Below are 21,611 nucleotides of genomic sequence, written 5' to 3'. Positions count from 1 at the left end.
ATCCAGTACTGTACACTGATAGCTATATAGTAATGACCCTCTGCAAGGGTCACCTACCATTCTTACAACAGGGATCTTTTCCTAAAACTCCTGAGCATAACAAGTCTCTCCGTAAACAACTCTATGGTCTCAAATGAAGTAGCCTTAACCGTTGACTGGCTTGAGCTCAACCCATGAGGACATCAGAAATTAAACAAAACCTTGGGTGAAATGACTACTGTGGCAAATGCCACAAAAGGAACTACATATCTAGAGGAGATAATCATGGGGCCCTACTTTATTTGGACGTCAGACAGCGGCACCCCAAAGCAGTAATGCACATGAAGCAGACCTGTTGCATGTTGTGAATCAGATGCACAGAGTGCACTGCCAGTGGCTCTCGCATGGGGCAACAAGGTCTGCAAAGGTCTGTTTGGGGAGGGAGTGTTATCCCGACATTTTATCCTGGATCAGTGGTGAAAATAAACCCTTGTTAATCACAGCAACTGTACTTCTCTACCTCCCCTTCCCCATCTAAATTATGGAGAAGCACATTATTTGGGGCTACCATATTAACTATTTCAGTACGTTTCTTTAAAGGATGTAGACTTTTAAAGATTGCCATTATTATTACCCCTGAAGAAACTGGTAACAAGGACTGAGAGATGGCTCAGTGGCAAAGAGCACATAGTGCTCTTGCAGAGGACCTGGGATTGGTTCCCAGCACCCACCCACACAGGAGCTCACAGCCAGTAATTCCAACCCAGGGTATCCAACACCCTCTTCTGACCACCTCAGGCATTAGGGATGCATGTGGCTGCACAAATATGACTTCAAGCAAAACATACATAAACCTAAAAAAATGGCCGGGCAGTGGCACACCTTTAATCCCAGCACTCGGGAGGCAGAGGCAGGTGGATTTCTGTGAGTTCAAGGCCAGCCTGGGCTACAGAGTGAGTTCCAGGAAAGGTGCAAAGCTACACCTGTTTTTTTGAAACCCTGTCTCAAAAAACCAAAAAGAAAAAAAAAATTTAAAAAAATGAATGGATAACCATTACTTAGTACTAATACAACAGCCTACTTTAAAATTTCCCAAACCACAAAAAGGTGCATGAAGGATGGAAGCACAGCTTGATGCAGTTTCCCAAATGCTATGTTTTATTTACAGTATCCTCACAGGAATTGAGATCTGTCTCATGGTGACTTTCCAAACAGCCAGGCATGGTGCTTAGAGCAAGGCTGGTTGGTACTGAGCTGAGCTTTTTGTTTTGTAGAACTGAGCATTGAGCACAGGTTCTCGTGTGTAAAGATTTGCAATAATGCGTGATACATTCAGATATATTGCTTGCATAACAAGTTCCATACACAAACATTTATCTAAAAAACAATTTTTTGATACATAGGTGACCCTGGCTAGCCATAAATTTGCTATGTAAACTAAGCTGTGCTTTAACTCACAGAGATCTGCTTTCCACTGGGTGCTGGGATTAAAGCAGGTGCCACAAAGTCCAACTATTAATTTTTGAAACAGTCATATACTCACAGTGTTCTTCCAGACTCAGTCTCCCAAGTGCTGAGATTACAGGTGTGAGCCATCATGACCAGGTTTTTTCTGTTTTAAAATGCATTTTTTTTCCTGTTTTGCAGTGTTGGGATCTCACACATGCCTTCCATATGTGCTAGGATAACGTTCTCTACCACCAAGCTACATCCTCAACCCTTACAAATACTATGGATTGTTATGTAATGATTAATGAGAAAATAATATTTACTTCGAGAAACTGGCCCCAGCTATTTTTCACCTCGTGAGACAGGGTCTCAGTGTAACCTGGAGTGCCTTAGAACTCATACAGCATAATCTGACCTCAAACTCAAGGCCATTCTTATGCCTCAGGCTCCTGTGTCTTAGAATTACAGGAGCCACCTACCACACGTGTCCAGGCTCATTTATTTAAACATTATCTCATGTAATGTTTGTCAGGACCTTGTTTGGCAGTTAGATCTTCATTTTTCTCATTTCAGCGTAGCTTTACCATTCTAGTTTTGGAACTGAAAAGCCAGAGGAATACACGAACGAGTTTGGCTAGCATTTCAAATGCCAAAGGGATACATGAATGGCTTTGGCTAACATTTCAGCGGCGGAGCTTAGGACAATTGCCTGCGCTACCGCTGGCAGGTGTCCAGCAAACAGACACCGGCACCCGCCACGCGTGGGCTCCGGCCTCTGGGTTGCACGTAGCCCCGCCCCTTCGAACTCTACCTCCCCGTCGTCTCCATTTGGCCTATCAGCGCGGGCTTTGGTTAACAGGAGGCGGTGGTAGGGCGGGGCCAGTAGGGGTTGGCAGTATCTCCAGCCACTGTTGCGAAGAAGGATGGAAATGGACAGCTAGCTGGCCCAATGGACGTGAAGTCCGAGGCTGGCACGAGCCAATGAGGTCAGGAGGTGGGGCTGGGCGTGTGTGGAAGGGCCCCCAAAGATTGTTGTGGCGTCAGACGCGCAGAGTAGCGGTCTGTGTCCACGGCTCGGGTGTTCGCTGCCGTCATGAGCTACACAGGTAGGCCCAGCAGGGTGAAGGACGCGCTCGGGGCCGGGGAGGGACAAGACGGGCTGAGGCACGCCAGGCTCGCCCACGCCTCCCGTGGCGTCGCGGTCACTGCCCTCTGCGGTCACAAAATGGCGCCGCAGGCCCTTCGCTTCGGGGTCGCATCCCTCAAGTCTCGGCTCCCAGTGACCTCAGCCGGGCATCCCGGACGCCTGGCCGCTCGAAGCCTGGCTTGTGTCTTCTGTGACCGTAGGCTCCGAGCCTGGGCGGCGTTAGGTCCCCCAGCTTCCACTGCCCACGTCCCCGGCTAGTGCCCGACGGACCTCCACGTCCTCGGACGTCGGTTCTCGGGCCTGAGCATTTGAGATGAGTCCGTTGTCTCGGCTGCTGTCGCCATTGCCTCCCCCGCACAGTTTCAGTGCAAAGCGTCGTGGGTCCTTGCTCTCGCCACTCCCCTCTTCATCTGGTCCAAAGCTGGGAGGAGCGCCAGGCCCCAGGGGGGAGATCGGTAAATGTATGAAGGGTCTGAGCTCTGCAGGGAGCTTTGGGGACCGAGCTTGAACCTTAGCAAGGAATGACTATTTTCCACATTAATTCATTCAACTCACCGAAAAGGTGATGAGTAGGCACTGGGAATACTGACAAAAATTTCTTAAGCAAGCTTATAGGCGAGGGAAGACATGAGTAGGACAATAAATAAGTGCACACTGTATTCCTGCGCCCGGGGTAGCCTGCAGGGACTCAGCCATTACACAGAGAGCTTCGAGGCCTCTGGGAAGAGGGGAGGTTTAAGAAGAGATGTGAGCGGAATAAGAGAGAGTAAAGATAGCTGGCCCAATAACGCCCTGGACTGGAACTGCCTACCTCCTTAGATCTTGCCAGGGAGATCAGTGGTATTTAAGCAAAGAGGAAGGTGGGTGGTGAGCAGGGTGAGGGGGTGTGGAATATGTTTGAGTGACTGTAAACCATTCCTGGGTGAGTTGCCAAGGCTGCCTGGGTTTGCCTTACCAGTTAACACCATAGAGCCATAGGCAGTGCCTCCTACTTCGCTGGAGGTATTTCAGGCTTGAACTTAATATGGTTGCTGGGTAACCCACATTCTGCTAGGAATGTTCAAGGCTTTGAATGGAACCTAAGCTGCTGGCTTCTGTATAGGCCCTTTCTGCTAGTCCTTGCTTAGAAGCTTGCCAAGAACCTTGGGTTTTCTCACAACCATCCCCTAGGCCAGTGGTTCTCAATCAGGGTGACTCTGCCTGCCTCTTACCTCCCGGGGGGACATTTGACAGTATCTAGAGTCCCGTTTTGTTGTCTCATCTTGGCGTGTGGAAGGGGCTGGTATGCAGTGCTGCTACTGACATCTAGTGGATAAAGGGTAGGACTGCTGCTCTGCAGCCTGAAGTGCCTGGTATGGCGTCCACCACAATTTTGTTTTTTAATGCTAAACATCTGAGGTTAGGTAGGAGTCTTGGAAAGGAAAATCGTTAAGTAGAACTAATGCTTAATGTCTCTAGAATTAAGATGTAATTCTCTTCACCAGGTCCGACCAAGAATTCAAAAATGTTCTTCTGCATTTAGAAACAGGCTACTGAAGAACAAGAGGATGAATTTTATCTTATGAGATAGCTTGATAATGAGGCATTTATATTTACAGATGAGGAAACTGAATTAGTTTACTAATGGCCAAGTTTGGATTTCAGCTTCAGGTCTTGTTAGGCTGTAATCCTGGGTTTTATGGGCACTGAAGTAGCCAAGCTAATAAACTGATTAGTTTCCCTTTCCTCTTGTTAGACCAAAAGCCAGCAGTAGCTTTTTTTTTCTCGAGACAGGGTTTCTCTGTGTAGTTTTGGTGCCTGTCCTGGATCTCAGCTCTGTAGACCAGGCTGGCCTCAAACATCACAGAGATCCTCCTGGCTCTGCCTTCCAAGTGCTGGGATTAAAGGCATTTAGCACTTCCGTCCGGCCTTGTAGTACATTCTTATAATCCCAGCACTTAAGAGACAGGAATGTAAGTTGAAGATCAGCCTAGGCTACATTAACTGTCTCAGAAAACAAAAACCCGTAAAAGGTTACTAAATTCAAAGACGTTTTAAGACACTTTTGTTTGTTAAGAGTCTCACACTAAGTGGTGGTGGTGGTGGTGGTGGTGGTGGTGGTGGTGGTGGTGGTGGTGGTGGTGGTGGTGGTGGTGGTGGTGCACGCCTTTAATCCTAGCACATGGGAGGCAGAGCCAGGCGGATCTCCCTGAGTTCAAGGCCAGTGTAGTCTACAGAGCGAGATCCAAGACAGGCACCAAAACTACACAGAGAAACCCTGTCTCAAAACAACAACAACAAAAAAGAGTCTCACACTATATCTTGGGCTGGCCTCCCATCTTAAAATAGAGCCCAGGCTGGCCTTGAACTCATTTCCTTTGTGCTGGATCAAGTCACTTGAGTATAACTTAGAGGTTAAGTCCTGGAAGCTTTGAATTGTATGTCACTGCTATTATGTGTATGTGTGTATGCCTATATGTGGGTGTGTGTACATGTGTGTGGATGTCCATAGAAGCCAGAAGAGGATGTTGGATCCCCTGGAGTGGAGTTACAGGGGTAATGAGCCAACATGCTGGTGCTGGGAACCAAACTCAGTTCTCTGCAAGAGCATCACATTCATCTTTGGAACCCATCTCTAGTATGAAGTGGGGAGGGTGGGAACAGGAGAAAAACAGCAGGGAAAAAAATCTAGAGTCAGGCCTTCGAACAAAGGTCTGACATGTACTGTTTTTTATAGAACACTTATCTCACAGCTTCGTTGTGTTCAGAATGCCACAAGTGCTACTAGCTGGTGGTTCTGGCCTAGATTACATTTAGGGTGACAGTTGTTATCTGAAAGCTTGTCTGGTACTGGAGTCCCTACCTCCAGCATGACTCAAGCTCCTGTATCTGGCACATTAATTCTAGCTGTGGTTATGTGCCATTTGGGTTGCTCTGTAGGGCCACCAGAAGAACCCTAACAATGTGGCAGCTGTTTTTCCTCAGACTAGAAAGATCCAAGAAAGAACAGTCCAGAAGGCTCAAAAGTCAGTCATTTCTACATGACTTAGTGATCACACCAGCTACCTCTGTTAGTCTAGAGTGGGGTTGGGGAAGACTGTCATCTCAGGAAGGCAGAATCATTGCAGTTCGTCTCAGAGGTTGGTTATCAGCATCCTTCTCCATCTCTGTATTTGCAGCACTGGGGATGGAATCTCAGGGTCTTCTGCATGCCCGCCAAGTACTCACTGTGTGTGTGTGTGTGTGTGTGTGTGTGTGTGTGTGTGTGTGTGTGTGTGTGTGTCTGTCTGTCTGTCTGTCTGTCTGTCTGTGAGATACAGATTTGCCCCCACCTGTCAGTCCCTGTCTTTAGTTTTTTTTTGTTCATGGAGGAGCTAAGACTCTCTTATGAGTAAACATAAACCCTTTGCTCTGCAGTTTTCTTACTGAACTCAGAATGTGTGTCCGTCAAGATGTAGTGTTTCATTACAATTGCAGTATACTCAGCCTTCTACATCTTTGAGTTCTGTTTTTGTGGGTTCAACCGAGGATTGAAAATATTTGGGGGGGGGAGTGTATCTCTACTAACCATGTACAGAGTTTTTGCCATTATATGATAAATAATACAGTATGACTTTATATGTAATTTACATCATGTTAAGTCTTATAAGTAATTAAAGATGATTTAAAATATACAGCGGGCACTTTATAAAAGAGACTTCAGCATTTGTGAATCTACCTTTCTTTGAAGGGAGAGCCTGTTCTGGAATAAGTCCCTGGCAGATAACTGACAGCTATACGTAAATTGCACAGTATGTGCCAGGCCTGGTAGCACAGGCCTGTAATTCTAACATCCAGGAGGCCAAGGTAGGAGAGTCACAAGTTCAACACTGGCCAGGATTACAGAGTGAATTCGAGGCCTGTCTGGGCAACTAAGTGAATACATCTCAAAATGCAAAGTCAATAAAAAAACGAGGACTAGAGATACAGTGCAGTGATGGAGTGCTTGCCTAATAAACTACCCACCACACCAGGGTGCATACTGTAACCCCAGCATCTGGGAGATGGAGACAGGAAAATTACAGATCTGAGGTTCTGCATCTAGACCCTACTGAACAAACCAAATCAGGGCTAGAGAGAGGGCTCAGGTGGAGTCCAGGACCTGAATTAGATCCTCACTTTTGGGGGAAAAAAAACACAAAACAAAACCTGAAGAGAAACCGTATTACATAGCTGACTGCGATAATCCATGCCTGTAGTTCCAGCTATCACAGCTTAAGCAGTGCCGTGAGACCTCAAATTATCATATTACATAAAGTTGGAGAGCATTTTGGTGGCAGGGCTGTTAATGGATTTATTTAAAAAAAAAAAAGCAGTGGAAAAGGTTGGATTGGATACATTATCCTGATTATTCTCTACAGTTGAATTCCCCAGTGAATATTTTTCGTGTTTAGTGTTGTGTATGCACACAATATGTATACAGGTTTATGTATAAACCAGAGGTCAACTTTGGTGTCATTTTTCCGGTGCCAACTACCTTGGTTTTTTTTTTTTTTTTTTTTTTAAGCAGGGTCCCATTAGCCTAGAACTTGCTGATTGCACTGAGCTGGTTGGTTAGCAAGCCGAAGGATTCACGTGTGTTGTCTCCCCACTTCTGAGAACTGTGTACCACCCTTTGTATGGGTCTGGGCATGAGACTCAGGTCTTGACGCTTGTACAACAAGCAGTTGACTAGCTGAGCCGCTTCCCCAGCCTTGCTTTCGGAGACTTGTGGTTTGTGTATTTAAATTTGTATTTTGTTTATCTGTGTCTCTGTGCATTTACGTGTATGTGCTTGTGTGAGTGTGTCAGACATGTATATGAAGGTGCCCTGGAGACCAGAAGAGGACATTAGACCCCTTGGAGCTGGAGTTAACAGGTGGCTGTGAGCTGCCTGTGTGGGTTTTGGGATCTGACTCTAGTCCTCATGATTGAGCAGCAGTTTCTCTTAACTCCTGAACCATCTGTCCAGCCCCTGTGTGGGTTTATTTGTTTTTTAAATAAGTTAGTTTATTTAATTTCATGCATATGAGTGTTTTGCCTGAGTGCATATCAGTGCACCACTAGGTTTTAGAGGTTCCTCAGCTGAAGGGAGACCTGCATGCTAGTTTCTATTGAAATGTCCTCTTAGTCACTTTCTTATGGCTGGTTTGGGGGAAATTAACCACCTTGTGCATACGTTTAGGTTTTGTCCAAGGATCCGAAACCACTTTGCAGTCGACATACTCTGACACCAGCGCCCAGCCCACCTGTGATTATGGTAAGTGTGGCCCTGGTGGGAACCAGAGCGCTCTGCCTTCTGCTTGGTTGCTTCTAAGGCTTTGCTCTCTCCGTGTCTTGCTTAATTAAACCCAAACTGAGGAATGGTACTGTGGCCCATTTGAATAGCTTGTGCTTCTTTGGGGCAATCTGTAAGTGATAGCTGTGCTACTGAGTAAGCTGGCCTGTAAAACATTGACTCTTTTGACTTTTTCACATTTTGTGGAAGTAATATGTTTCTTGACCCAAGATAGAGCTTCAGTAAATCTCCCTTAAGGATCTGAGAAGAAGACTATTGGAGTGTAGCAGATTTTGACATTGGAATATATGACATTGTCATCTACAAAGTTTTTACTAGAGAGCATTACAATTGAGTTGCAAAATAAAATTTTCAAAAAAAAATTAATAGTGTTTAGAGAAAGTTTATGATTTTGTATTGAGTACATTCAGAGCCATCTTCTGCTGAATGCAACTGGAAAAGGTTGATGGAGGAGAGACCACACTGTTCTTTCAGCCCTCCCGCCCCCGAGTATCTAGCTGCCTTTCAGGATTGCAGCTAGGCTGTCTCAGCCAGTGGACACACGTTGAAGGGACTTCCCAGTTGATGAATGAACTGGGAATAAACGGAAGCAGCCACCCAGTGAGCGAGCGCCACCGGCGCTGTTCTGCTGCCAGTGCAGCCCAGACCTGAGGAGAGCTGGTCTCGGGAGTCTGTTCTCTGCTTTCACCGTTTGGGCCCCATTGAGACATCTAGCTGGCCTGTTTGCGCCCTTCCTTTCCCTTTCTTTCCATTTATTTATGTGTATGTGCCACCGCATGCATGTGAAGGTCAGAGGAGACAACTTACGGGAATAGGTTCTCTCCTTCTACCTTTATGTGGCTTGCAGAATGAAACTCAGGTAAGTCTGTTGAATTGCCTTTGTATCCATTGAAAATCAATTATCTATTACTATTTCTGAAGTTTCTGTTCTCTTTCAGTGGCCTAGTGTATATTAATTATTGGATAATATAATTCTTGAAATTTCTTAAGTCTTCAGTCCCATGGATTTGTCCTTTTAACTTTTTGCCAGTTTTCTTTTTTAGATTTATTTGTGTTTATTTTATGTGTGTGGGTGTATTGCCTACATGTATGTCTGTGCACCATATGTGTGCAGTGCCCTGATGATCCTGTAGAAATGGACAGATAGTTATTAGTTACCATGTGGGTGCTGAAAGGGTCCCATGCAAGAGCAGCAAGTGTTCTTAAATGCTGAGCTATCACTTCAGCCCCTGGATTTATTCTTTCTTTTTCTTTTCTCTGGTTTTGTTTGTTTTTTGAGGCTGGGGTTCAGGGGGTCTCACTGTGTAGTGTAGCCTTGGCTGGCATAGAACTCACAGGATCTGACTGCCTCTGCCTCCTGAGTGCTGGGATTAAAGGCGTGCGCCGCCTTTCTTGTCTTTTTAATTATTTCTTTTGTTTTTGGGGTTTTTCATGACAGGGTTTCTCTGTGTACCCCTGGCTATTCTGGAACTCATGTAGACCAGGCTGGCTTCAAACTCACAGAGATCTACCTGCCTCTGTCTCCCAAGTGCTGGAATTAAAGGTATGTGCCACCACATCTGGCTTTTTTTACTCTTTTTAAAAAACTGTCTTACTTATAATTTGTTTGCTTTTGCACATAAAATTTTAAAGTCATTGCATCATATTTTATCAAAATAAATCTTGAAGAGATTTTTGTTTTGTTTTGAGACAAGTTCTCACTGTGTAACCCTATCTGGATTAGAACTTGCTACGTAGACCAGGCTTAAACTCACAGATTTGCCTGCTTCTACCTAGTAAGACTAAAGGCATTTTGTACCACCATGTTTAGCCATACACTGACTTTTTAATTAATTTATTTTCATTTTAAAAATTTAATTTATATGAATGTTTTGCCTGCATGTGTATCTGTGCATTGTCTATGTGCCTGGTGCCCTCAGCAGCCAGGAGAGGACATTGACTCTCCTAGTACTGAAGTTACATCATAAATTCTGTGTTGAAGGTAAAGCCACAGAACACGTGGCAACATACAGATTAATAGAAATGGGCTAAGTTTAGTTATAAGAGCTAGCTAGCAAGAAAATTGAGCCATAGGCCATGGCTATGTTATTTGTAATTGAAAAAAAAAAAAAAAAAGCTAGACTGGTTCTCAACTCATAGAGCTCTACCTGCCTGTACCGCCCAAGTGCATTATGAGTTTTTCCTCCAACTTACTTTTCCACTAATTTTAGCTGTGCATGGCTGGGCATGACTATCCCAGCACTCAAGAGGCAGAGGCAAGTGAATCTTTGTGAGTTTGAGGCCAGCCTGGTCTACAAAGCAAGTTCCAGGATAGTCAGTGCTGTTACACAGAGAAACCCTGTCTAGAAAAGCAAAAAAAAAAAAAAAAAAAAAATTCTGTGTTGATATCTACCTGTGTTTTAGTTAGGGTTCTCTAAAGGAACAGGACTAATTGACAGTGTGTGTGTGTGTCTACATATTAAAAGGGGGTTTATTAGAGTGACTTATAGGCTCTGGTCCAGGTAATTCAACAGTGACTGTATCCTGATGGAAAGGCCAAGAATCTGGTAGTGTCCACAAGACTAGATGTCTCAGCAGTCTTGATCTGGTGCTGGAGTCCTGGAGGATTCTTCCTAGGGAACGTCTGGTCTCCAGTCTGCACTGGACTCCTGAAGGAGGATCTCAAACCAGCGGAGGAGTGCATCAGCAGCAGGATAGAGGAGCGTGCCAGCGAGAGGGAGGGCAAGCAGGCAAACAGCAAAAGCTTCCTTCTTCCTTGTCCTTTTCTGTGGGCTGCACCACAAGGTGTGGCTCGGATTTAGGGTGGGTTCTGACCTCAAATGATCCAGTCAAGAAAAATCCCCCACAGGCTGCCCAGCTGCTTGGATTTTAGTTGATTCCAGATGTCAAGCCCAGATGACAACCAGCATTAGCCATGACAACCTGGTTGTCATCTCGCTGGGCAGGTAGATTATAATCCTTCATGTTGATCCAGTAGAATATGTTCACCTGGTCTCCTGGCATCTCTTAATATGGTCTTCTTCTTCTCTTTTTGAGACAGGACCTTGTTTTGTGTCACCAGATGGCATGGAACTTTTGCCAGTCCTCCTGACTTTCCTCCCTCAGTACTGGGATTATAGGTGCAGAGGACCATACTCAACTTTCTTTCTTTTGAAATTTCCTCTGATAGCCAGGTGTGGTGGCACACGCCTTTCATCAGCACTTGGGAAGGAGAGGTAGGCCTATCTCTGTGAGGTTTGAGGTCAGCCTGGTCTACATAGCAGGGCAGCTGGAGCTACATAGTGAGACCTTGTCTCAAAAATAACTATGCCAGGTGGCAGTAGCATTTGCCTTTAATCCCAGCACTGAGGAGGCAGAGGCAGGTGGATCTCTGAGTTTGAGGCCAACTTGGTCTGCAGAGCGAGTTCCAGAACAGCCAGGGCTCCACAGAGAAACCCTGTCTCGAAAAACCAATACATACATACATACATACATACATACATACATAAATATCCTTTGTCAACCATGAATTCATTCCCTCTAGACAGAGTCAGTAGAGATGCCTTTTCTGAAGAGGCAGGTCTCATGGACGCACATTCTAGATGTAGCTTCTTTCTGAACAGCTCCCTACCCCCACCTCCTGAGAGTCCCTCAGAGAGTTGCAGTCATTCCAGGTATAGCAAGTAGCATGTAGTGAATGTTTGCCCAAAGGGACTTCTGTAGCTCGTGTAGGCATTAAACTTGGGATCCTCCCAAGTAAGTGGGATTACAGGCCTATGCTTAACATCTGGTGGCAATCCTGTCATAGGAGGCCATTTGTCTATCTTTGAAATGTAAAGTCGCCCACTGGCTCACTCCCACTGCCTTCCCTTGTATTACCTTATTTGGTTCTAGTAGCTCCTTGGTAGCGAAAGCCTGGATGACACTTAGAGCCTGCCCTACAGAGTCCTAGTGTGTCTGTGCTTGACTCCCAGGCCTGTCTCCTGAAAGCTGGTGTCCACTGTTTGTGATACTGTCAGCCTTGTGGCCAGGCTCTGAGCTCTGATTCCCTCGTGACTCTGCTGACCTTCTTTCTTGCCTGTGGAAATGGCCCCTAGATCACTCTTCTCTTCTAAGGTCTTTCTCTTCCGTATGTTCTCTAAACAGCAAGCAGCATTCCAGTATGAACAGCATCTATGGGCTCGGTTGCTCTGAGATACTTGTTGCACAGACACATGGTTTGGGTTTTCTCATCCTGAAAGAATGTTTGCTTTGTGAGTTCCATGCCACAGTTTATTAAATGAAGTAGTCTTCTAGAATTTCTAACTGGTTTCCATCTTCCTCCCATTTTGTTGTGTGCAGCCCAAATGCAGATGGTCTCCACTTAGTTTCCCTGTTTTTGTCATTGACTATGCTGTCTTCTCACTGCGGTTTGGTTTCCTGTCCAAGGATAAGAATGGTTTGTCTGTCAGTGGAGCAGAGATAGCATGCACTAGGAGGTGACTGGGTTCTCACCAGAGGTACGAGCAAAGTGAGCATCTGTACTGTGTGTCCCTCTGGGGGAATCCCATTGACTCAATTCTCAAGTGGCTTTTGCACCTTTGGACTTTATTCTCCAAAAGGTGTGGATTTTTACTACATATAATCAGACCCAGAGTACATTTAGTTTATGATTCAGATTGTTCTTTCAAAGACTTTTTTTAAGCTAGGGGTTATGCTTCCCCCAACCCAAAGTGTTTTGTTGTTGTTTGTTTTGTGTTTTGTTTGGGGAGGGTTTTTTTGTCTTTTGGATTTGTTGTTGTTATTTTTTGAGACAGTTTTAAAACATCCAAAACAGAATCTCATAACCTGGAACTTCCTGCGTAGACCACGATGGCCTTGAACTCATAGAGTTCTGCTTGCCTCTGCCCCCTGGGATTTTTTAGGCAGGGTCTCTCTCTGTAGCCTAGGGTGACCTGGGACTTACTATGTAGCCTAAACTCGTTTGGAACTTGCACAGGTCCTTTTGCCTCTGAAGTGCTAGGATTACAGATGTCCATCACCATGCTTGGTTCTGGGAGCTGCTTATTGTCCTTCCCCTGATGAACTGTGCACCTAGATGTAATGGCGTCATTCAAGGACTTCGTGGCCCTCCCTGTTAAGGCAGATGTTTAGGGTTCCTGGACTATTTGTTTCTCTGCTCCAGTTGGGTGATAGGGTGTGTTGCATGGCTTTTCCTAGGGCACTGGGAACAAATGTCTATACCTTAGGTATGACACCAATAATTGACCAAAGGAAGAAAATCCAGTCCAGCTTAGCTTGGTGAACTTGATTTTAACTGGGGTTACTTACAGAAGATGGGTGAGGGGTTATTTCTAGGAACACGTACAACTTGCAGGCATCTCCATCACAGAAGCATTTTCCCCAAAGCAATCATTAACCGTTCATATGTCCTTGAGCAGGGAAGGAGCCTTGTGTGCTGTTCACCGCTTTCATAAGTGAATTAAAGTAGACTCAATCTTGCAGGATATCATTGAGGGCAGTGACACCTGATCTGACTTTAAGACAGCAATGGCAATGTAATACTCAGAGGACAGAGTTCCACAGCAGGGTGATGATTTCATTGTGAATATGTACTTTTTGTACAATAGTTTGTAATGTTTATTCAGTCAGTAAGTCAGTCACCAGTCAGTCATTCAGTCATTTGTTATTTTGTCATACAGGATAAAACTCTGAGTTTTATTCCTAGACCTCATAATTAGCTGTGTCCAGTATGTTTATATACAAGGCTTCTCAGGGCCTTGCACATGCTAGGCAGACACTGTAACCTGCAGTCTCTGAGGCACTGTGAGCTCTTTGCTTCCTCCAGTTAGTGCTTATCCACAAGTGGGAAGGTCTTTTTCTAAGTCTGTAGGGAAGGCGTGTAGAAGCCAAGTCTATTACCTGAGAGTGTTAGAAACAGGCGGCTCCTTAACTACCACATCCCCAGAGCTGAGTATCAGGGGCAGCGAGTGGCCAGGTCTGTCTGTCTGGTATTGTTCAGCACCTTGGAAAGTTGAGTCAGATACTGAGAGCAACTACTTTGGAATTAAATTGTATTAAGCTTAAGTTCATATTGTACTAGAAGCTACTATAGGAATAATTGTCCTTTTTGCTTTCTGTAGGATATGGAACTTGGAACTCTGGGACAAATAGAGGCAAGTATCTGGCCATACTCCTCTCCTTTGGACGGTACCAGTTATATTTCTCTAACTGCCCTTGTGGTCAAGCAGGGTTTAGGTGGGTGTCTCCAGGGCTAGCACAATGAGAAGGCCTACCCAGCCTCAAGTGGCTAAGCATTCCCCTAGCTTGTTTTTGACCAAAACCACTTTTTTTTCTGTTTGTGTCTGCTTCCTCCTCCCTTATCCCCACCCCGGCTATCTCTACCCCTCTGTCTCCCTATCTGCAGGCTACGAGAACTATGGTTATGGCTATGGCTATGGCCAGGATAACACCACCAACTATGGGTATGGTATGGCCACTTCACACTCTTGGGAAATGGCTAGCTCTGACACAAATGCAAACCCTAGTGCCTCGGGTAGCGCCAGTGCCGATTCCGTTTTATCCAGAATTAACCAGCGCTTAGATATGATGCCGCACTTGGAGACAGACATGATACAAGGAGGTGTGTACGGCTCAGGTGGAGAAAGGTGAGTTGGGGTGCTGCTAGGGGCTAAGGTTCTTCAGGGTTAACACTCCTGTCTGCTGGAATCTTTCCGGAACACTCCTTGGTGTCTGCTTTTTCTCTCCTTGCTCTGTGCTTCCCTTTCTGACCTGCCGTCTTCCCTGCTGACCCCCATGGCCAGCTCCCCTGTGTGCGGGGAACAAGCAGGCCCCAGTTGTCTTTACCAAACCCACAGAATGGCTCCTTAGGAGTAGAGTACCATGACAGTTAGGTATTCAGTCTAAATTTTAAATCTTGCATAGTGCCAGGGCAGGGCAAATTGGGTTTGCTGAGAAGGATGAGATAAGCCTTTGGGGCTAACCTCTGGGAGCCCAGTCATCTCCACCCAAGAGGTTAGGCAGATAAGAGTACTTCATGGCCACTTGCTGGTGTCTTATAAGTGTGTACTTGTTGAAAGCATCCCTGGGGCAAACTTTTGTCCTGGTTTTATAGATAGGGCTAATGAAGTGCAAGCAGGTCACAGCCTTCGCCTGAGTGTAAATAAATGAATGGTAGGACTGCGCCTTACCCTCAAATCTGTCCCACTGCAGAGGATCCTCCATGTGTGTGGTCATTGGCTGAACTGGTTTCAGTTTGGTTCAGGAGTGCTTATGCCATAGTAAGAAGGGCACATACATTTCTAGCATAGGATGAAGGGACACTGGATAGCTTTGAATGATAGATGAGGAAGACCAGACAGTGAGGAGGGAGGGGCTGGTCTGGTGGCTGGGAAGACCAAATAAAGCCCCAGGGCTCCTGAGGAAGAGCAAGAGACTTGGCTTACATGGTCCACACTGCTGCAGGGCAGCTTGCTATACCGTGGTGCCTTGGAAGTGGTGCCTGGAATAAATGTCAGATGCCTTATCTTTTGCAAGTGTTGATGCTTCCCAGTGAGGCTTGGAGAAGAAAGTGCAGAGAGGGCCCTGTACCTGTGAGGTGTGTGGGAAGTAAGCCTAAGCCCGGGCTATAGTTGAGGGTAAACCATCACTGTATCTCTGTCCTAGGCAAGCGGTCCAGCCTCCTTATTAGGTGCTGTGTTGAGTTTTTTGTTTGCCTGTTTTCAGTGCTAGAGCTAGAACCCCCAGCCTTGAAGCTGGGCAAGTGCTCTACAGCTGAACTACAAACCCAGCCTTTTCTGACCCTTGGTAAGCTCATACTATCTCCTAAGAAATGTTCCACATTTCGTATCACTTGTTCTGGGTAGTAAGAGCTTTACAGGATTTAAAGGTACCCCCAACCATCAAAGATGAAACTAGCCCAGTGTTCTCATAGGTACTGAAAAAGCATTCATTGTGCTTGGCTCTGCTCATAAGGAATAGCTTTGGCCATTGTAATTACCATAGATTAAGTACTCTTGAAAGGCTGGGAAGCAGCCTTGAACTCAGTTGGATAAGAGCTATCCTTCCATCTGTCACTCTTTAGGGTCCCCAAACAGGTGCATGGCTCTGTTCAAGTTCCCCATGAGGAGCTCTTGCTGCCTCTGATCTTCTCCTGTGTGGTTTTTCTGAACAACAACAAGCCTATCTTACAGAATTTTCTGTTGGGCTAAGACTGGGAGTGACTGAGCAGGACAGGGCAAGAGCAATAGGCTAGGCCATTTGGAGTTGAGGAACTCCAAGGGCCTCTCCCTGATGCTTGCCATGTGTCTCCACAGATATGACTCCTATGAGGCCTGTGACTCAAGGGCCATCCTGAGTGAACGAGACCTCTACAGGTCTGGCTATGACTATGGCGAGCTTGACCCTGAGATGGAAATGGCCTATGAGGGCCAATACGATGCCTACCGTGACCAGTTTCGAATGCGTGGAGGAGATACATTTGGTCCAAGGGCTCAGGGCTGGGCCCGGGATGCCCGGAGTGGACGGCCAATGGCCTCGGGCTATGGGCGCATGTGGGAAGACCCCATGGGGGCCCGGGGCCAGTGCATGCCTGGTGCCTCCCGGCTGCCTTCCCTCTTCTCCCAGAACATCATCCCCGAGTATGGCATGTTCCAGGGCATGCGTGGTGGGGGTGCCTTCTCTGGTGGCTCCCGATTTGGCTTTGGATTTGGCAATGGCATGAAGCAGATGAGGCGGACCTGGAAGACCTGGACCACAGCTGACTTCCGGGTGAGTAAGCTGGCATACCTCTCCTGACCTTTGCTGGGGTATGGCTACCACCTCTAACTTGGCTCATTCTTTCTGACCCAGACAAAAAAGAAGAAGAGAAAGCTGGGTGGCAGTCCTGATGAGCCAGACAGCAAAGCTACGAGAACAGACTGCTCAGACAACAGTGACTCGGACAATGGTGGGTTGGGCAGCCTGGGCTCCTGCTCCCTGCTCCCTGTCCCCAGGGGGCCCCTGGACTGAGCTGACTATTCTCCCTTTGCAGATGAAGGCACTGAGGGGGAAGCTGCAGAGGGTACTGAGAGTGCTGAGGCTATGGAGAAAGGTTCCCGAGCAGTAAGTCACCCTGGGCCCCAGGCTCTTGCTTTCTGCAGGTGGGGCCTAGGAGGCTTTGCTACAGGGGTCACGGGCAATGTGGTGTCACCTGTATGCACGGGTGGTGAGTGGCTAGCACACTAGCAGTGTGTTTCCTTGGGAGAGATGGGGATATGCAGGCCTCTGTGCAGCAGATGATGGGAAGGGGATGATGCTCCTGGTCCTGACCCTTAATCCTTTAGAGCCAGTATAAGTAACTGCCCTTTAAAAAGTGGAATTTTAAAATTGTGTGTTAGGAAGGAGAGGACGAGGAGGGAAAAGAGGATGGGAGAGAAGAAGGCAAAGAAGATTCAGAAAAAGGTAAGTTTTCCAGGGGTGCCTAGGTACTGGGGAGGCTCTTCCAGGTGCTTGTAGGGGGAGGGATCCAGCTGAGGGCAGGGTTGTAGCAGAAATATGGCTGGCTGGGGACCTTCCTTATGGGACTAGGTATTTATAGGAACGGCCTCATCTTATTTGTGCCCTCCCAGTCTGCCTGTTCTTCCTAAGCGGAGGTTATGGATAGTGTGGCCCCCAGCCTAGCACTTTGGTTTTGCCTTCAGGTGGGGGCAGCAAGCAAAAGATGTGGGGAGCCCCAGGCACACCCCCTTCCCTTGGTCCCTCAGTAACACACAGTTCCGAGTCCTCAGTGGCTGGTGTCCGAGCTGGGACCCTTGGTGCAGTTTTTACGGCTCTGGTTTGCGTGTCCTCTCCCTTAGCGCCTCTCCAGCCCTTGTTGGGAGTCCGTGTCCCCCCACCTGAGTGATGAGCGCCAGCAGGTACCTAACAGTAAATCCAGCCTCAGCCCACTGTTGCCGCGGTGCCCGGTGGGGGGTGGGCAGGGCCATGTGATCGGCCTCCCTGCATCCCGCCACCCAGTCCCTCTGAACACGCCTGTGTTCCCACCAAGACAGCCTGTCTTTGCCTTCTAGCTTCTCTGCACCCACTCTGCAGAGAGTGAGCGTGTTCCGGAAAATAGAGGGGTCAGCACGCGTACCCCTCTCCTGGTGCCTAAGCCAAATCTACTTCATGCTCAGCCCAGGGCACCCAGCCCTGCTCATGGCCTGAGGCTTTATGTGTACAGCTGCTCTCAGATGGACCCTCTGGAGTGGACAGCGGGTGATTCAGCCACAGGCCACAGGGTCTAATCTCTTAGAGTCCTGCTCGTAATTCTGCCTTTCTATTACCACAGGGGCCCTGACCGCCCAGGATGAGAGCAGCCAGGCCAAGCGCAAGTTGCAGGCAAGCAAGAAAAGCCAAGACAAGCAGAAAAAACGACAGCGAGATCGTATGGTGGAAAGGTAACTGTCTTCCCTCCGTCCCCCTGACTGCCTCGCTCTGGGGCTGCTACCAGGAGAGCAGGGCCATAGCTCTGCCATCTCGCCGCCCTCTGGCCTCCCTTGGGAGCCGCCACCTGCTCTGCTGTGCATGGACCCTGCTTCCCGCCAGGCCCAGCTCCCAAGTCCTGACTCGTCCCCTGCCCCTCTGTGGCCACCTGGCGACCGCTGCCATCTATGGCCTGAGACCTGGCACTGCTCAGCACCATTACCCAGAAGTTCCAGCGCTAGGTCACTCAGCGCACAAGCCCTGAGGTGCGCAGGGGGCCCGATGCCCCTGAGGGAGGGGGCCAGCTCATCAGAGACTCAAGGTCCAAGGCGCCTGTGCCACCCCAGCTAGCTGCCAAGAGGCCGCCGCCGTGCCCAGGAGAGATGACAGCACCAGTGGGCTGTGGCAGCCTCTGGGTCTGCTGTTGGCCCTGCCCACCGGCCCTCTCAGGCCGGGCCTGTCTGTGGCTGAGCCCTTCACGCCCCTTGGTCGGGTCTGTCTGCCCTCAGGGCTCCCGCACTGGCGCTTGCCTCCTCCGCCTCAGACTCTTGCTCTTGCTGGACCTTCCACTCAGCCTCGCCGGCGCCCGGCCCCTGGGCTCTTCAGACAAAGCTGACCCCGTGGCCCAGATAAGGACGTCCGGCAGAGGTAGGGACCCGCCCCGAGGCCTCGGTGGCGGCTGGCCTCCTCCGCCCCTTGCCACGGCGGCCTGTTCCAGCCCAGGCCCTAGACCCCAGGCTTCTGCTGTGGACACGAGGCCCAGACAGAGCACCTCGCCCAGTGATTCCAGGCTGCCCTCTGGCAGGCCAGGCGGGCACCCTCCTTCCAGCTCAGACTGGTCTCTTCTTGGAAGAGGAAGATGAGGCAGCAGGTGCCCAGGCCTGCTGCCTCCCATCCCTCCTGACACCACCCCCAGGCATTCTGAGCAGAGGATGGGCTGGGCCTTTGAGTCCCCCCGACCCCAGAAGGAAGATGCAGCACCTTTTCAGGCACTGCCTCGGGACTGCGTACTCCACTCTGCACCTCAGAGCCTCCTGGCTCTCGCCAGGGCATCCTTCCTTCTGGTCCCCATCTGGGCCAAATGTACCAGCTCCTGCCCAGCCTTGGTAGAGAGGCCCTCCGACAACCTTCCAGCGACTCTTGGCCTGTTGCAGCAGCAGCTGCCTCGGGTCCCAGCCTCCTGCCTGTGGGAAGGAAGAGTTCTTCCCCTAACCCCTACGTTGCTGTAACTGCAGCCTGCTCCTGACCCTATCAGTCCCAGCCTACCCCTCTGCTGGGACTGCACTTCAGATCGAGGCCTGTTTCAAGGCCTGCAGCTGGGTTGGGTGAAGTAGCAGTGACATTTCCTGGGACCCTTGCAGCCTCATCTGCTTCTTTCCCTCCTGTGGCAGGATCCAGTTTGTGTGTTCTCTCTGCAAATACCGAACCTTCTACGAGGATGAGATGGGTAGCCACCTTGATAGCAAGTTCCACAAGGAACACTTCAAATATGTAGGCACCAAGCTTCCCAAGCAGACTGCTGACTTCCTGCAGGTAAGCTTCTGAGTAGCACATCTGCTGCTAATGTCTCCAGTCTCTGGCACCCCTGGGCAGCTGACACAAACATCTGTGTCTCTGATAGGAATATGTCACCAACAAGACCAAGAAGACAGAGGAACTCCGAAAAACTGTGGAGGACCTTGATGGTCTGATCCAACAAATCTACAGAGACCAAGATCTGACCCAAGGTGAGGAGGTTCCATCCCACCAGGATGGCTGCCACCAGGTAGGCCCTGCCTGCCCTTCTCTGCTTCTCAGAGCAGTGACAGGATGTCCCTCTGTTCGCTGAGTCTCAGGCTCCTGTAGAAGTGGCAGGGGAAGTTAAGCTCGTCTGATGTCTTTGGCACTTGAGACCATGATGACTGCTTTCTTCCGCCCCTACAGAAATTGCTATGGAGCATTTTGTAAAGAAGGTGGAGGCAGCCCATTGTGCAGCCTGTGACCTCTTCATCCCCATGCAGTTTGGAATCATCCAAAAGCATCTCAAGACTATGGATCACAACCGGAACCGCAGGGTGAGTTGGGGCCCAGGTGTCCTTTTCTGGGCTTGTAGCCTCTGCTTACCCATGAAGGACTGTGAGGGAGGCAGGGGCAAGAAGGAAGGCCAAGGAGATACATGTAAACTATTTGACAGATGTGACATTAAACTGGACTTTTGTCCTTTTTTTGTTTGTTTGTTTGTTTTGGGTTTGTTTTTTTGGTTTGGTTTGGGTTGGGTTGGGTTTTTTTGAGACAGGGTTTCTCTGTGTAGCTTTGGAGCCTGTCCCAGAACTCAATCTGTAGACCAGGCTGGCCTCGAACTCACAGAAATCTGCCTGTCTCTGCCTCCCAAGTGCTGGGATTAAAGGTGTGCACCACCACCGCCCGGCTGAACTGAACTTTTAAGGAGCACCTTGGGATATGGGTCCTTCATATACACAAGGATCAACAGCTAAATTAGTTTCAGAAAACAAAGGCCAACAAACAGTACTAATGTGGCTAAAGGAGAGAAGGGAAGTAACTTCAGAGGCTTGCTTCTGTCGTTGGCAGTGTTCAAGTAGTCGAGTGAAAGTACCAGTGAGTGATGAACTAGAGACATCTGCCATGAAGGATATAGGAAGCTGGTCTGGGGCCATGTGGATAAGAATGACTTTGGGAATGAAGAAGAGAAATGCTGGCAAAATACAGGAACAAGACATTGGCCTGTGGGAGGGCACCAGGAGCCTTGGATGATTCCCGTTCCCAGGAACTGAGTAGACGGTGGTGCTGTTAGGGCTGTGGACAGAAGGACATGATATGTGATGCAGGGAAAGAAGCACACTTAGTAAGAAAGTGGGTACATTGTACCTCCGTTTCCAGTGTGTTCCCAGGCCTTTTTTTTTTTTTTAAATTATGCCCCCTACCCGCTGCGCTGCTAGGTCGGCCCACTAGAGGCCGGTGCCGAGTCCCCTCCGCCCATGCCAGCTCGCCGCATCTACCACTCGGGTTTATATGTTCCCAGGCCTTTCTGAGGCCAAATTAATGGTGTTTGTTTTGATGGTGTTTTGTTTTGTTTTGATCTTATAATATAATTACATCATTTTCTCCCTTTTTTCCTCCCTACAAATCTTCCATTTGCCTCCTCTACTTTGCCCTCTTTCAAATTCATGGCCTCTTTTTCTTTAATTGTTGTTACATATGAGAACGTGTGTGTGTGTGTGTGTGTGTGTGTGTATGTGTGTGTGTGTGTGTATTCCTAAGTAGATAAATGCAACCTTCTCAGTCTGCATAATGTTATTTGTATGTTTATATCTTCAGAGC

General features: G+C 48.2%; 1 protein-coding gene across 9 annotated transcripts in view; it reads left to right on the top strand.

Moving 5' to 3' along the window:
- Positions 1–2,282: 2,282 nt before the first annotated feature.
- Positions 2,283–21,611, top strand: part of Akap8l (A-kinase anchoring protein 8 like) — a 32,871-nt gene continuing 13,542 nt past the window's right edge. Inside the window, exons 1-13 of one of the 9 annotated variants that reach the window (XM_006991277.4) lie at positions 2,283–2,534; positions 7,758–7,832; positions 13,973–14,005; positions 14,257–14,314; positions 14,417–14,497; positions 16,166–16,619; positions 16,701–16,797; positions 16,882–16,952; positions 17,228–17,291; positions 18,160–18,268; positions 19,685–19,826; positions 19,915–20,020; positions 20,217–20,347. In XM_006991277.4, coding sequence (XP_006991339.1) covers positions 2,522–2,534; positions 7,758–7,832; positions 13,973–14,005; positions 14,257–14,314; positions 14,417–14,497; positions 16,166–16,619; positions 16,701–16,797; positions 16,882–16,952; positions 17,228–17,291; positions 18,160–18,268; positions 19,685–19,826; positions 19,915–20,020; positions 20,217–20,347 — 1,434 coding nt within the window. In that variant the 5' untranslated portion in view covers positions 2,283–2,521. Of the gene's footprint in view, positions 3,031–7,757; positions 7,833–9,326; positions 9,415–11,014; positions 11,087–13,972; positions 14,006–14,256; positions 14,498–16,165; positions 16,620–16,700; positions 16,798–16,881; positions 16,953–17,227; positions 17,292–18,159; positions 18,269–19,684; positions 19,827–19,914; positions 20,021–20,216; positions 20,348–21,611 lie in introns of those variants that run through there. The other 8 variants (XM_042267610.2, XM_006991276.4, XM_042267612.2 and 5 more) reach the window with 8 other exon arrangements.

This window comes from Peromyscus maniculatus, chromosome 22, assembly GCF_049852395.1.
Source record: "Peromyscus maniculatus bairdii isolate BWxNUB_F1_BW_parent chromosome 22, HU_Pman_BW_mat_3.1, whole genome shotgun sequence".
In the NCBI taxonomy this organism is placed as follows: Eukaryota; Metazoa; Chordata; class Mammalia; order Rodentia; family Cricetidae; genus Peromyscus; species Peromyscus maniculatus.
Note: the sequence above shows the minus strand (reverse complement) of the source record. Positions and strands in the feature narration are given on the sequence as shown.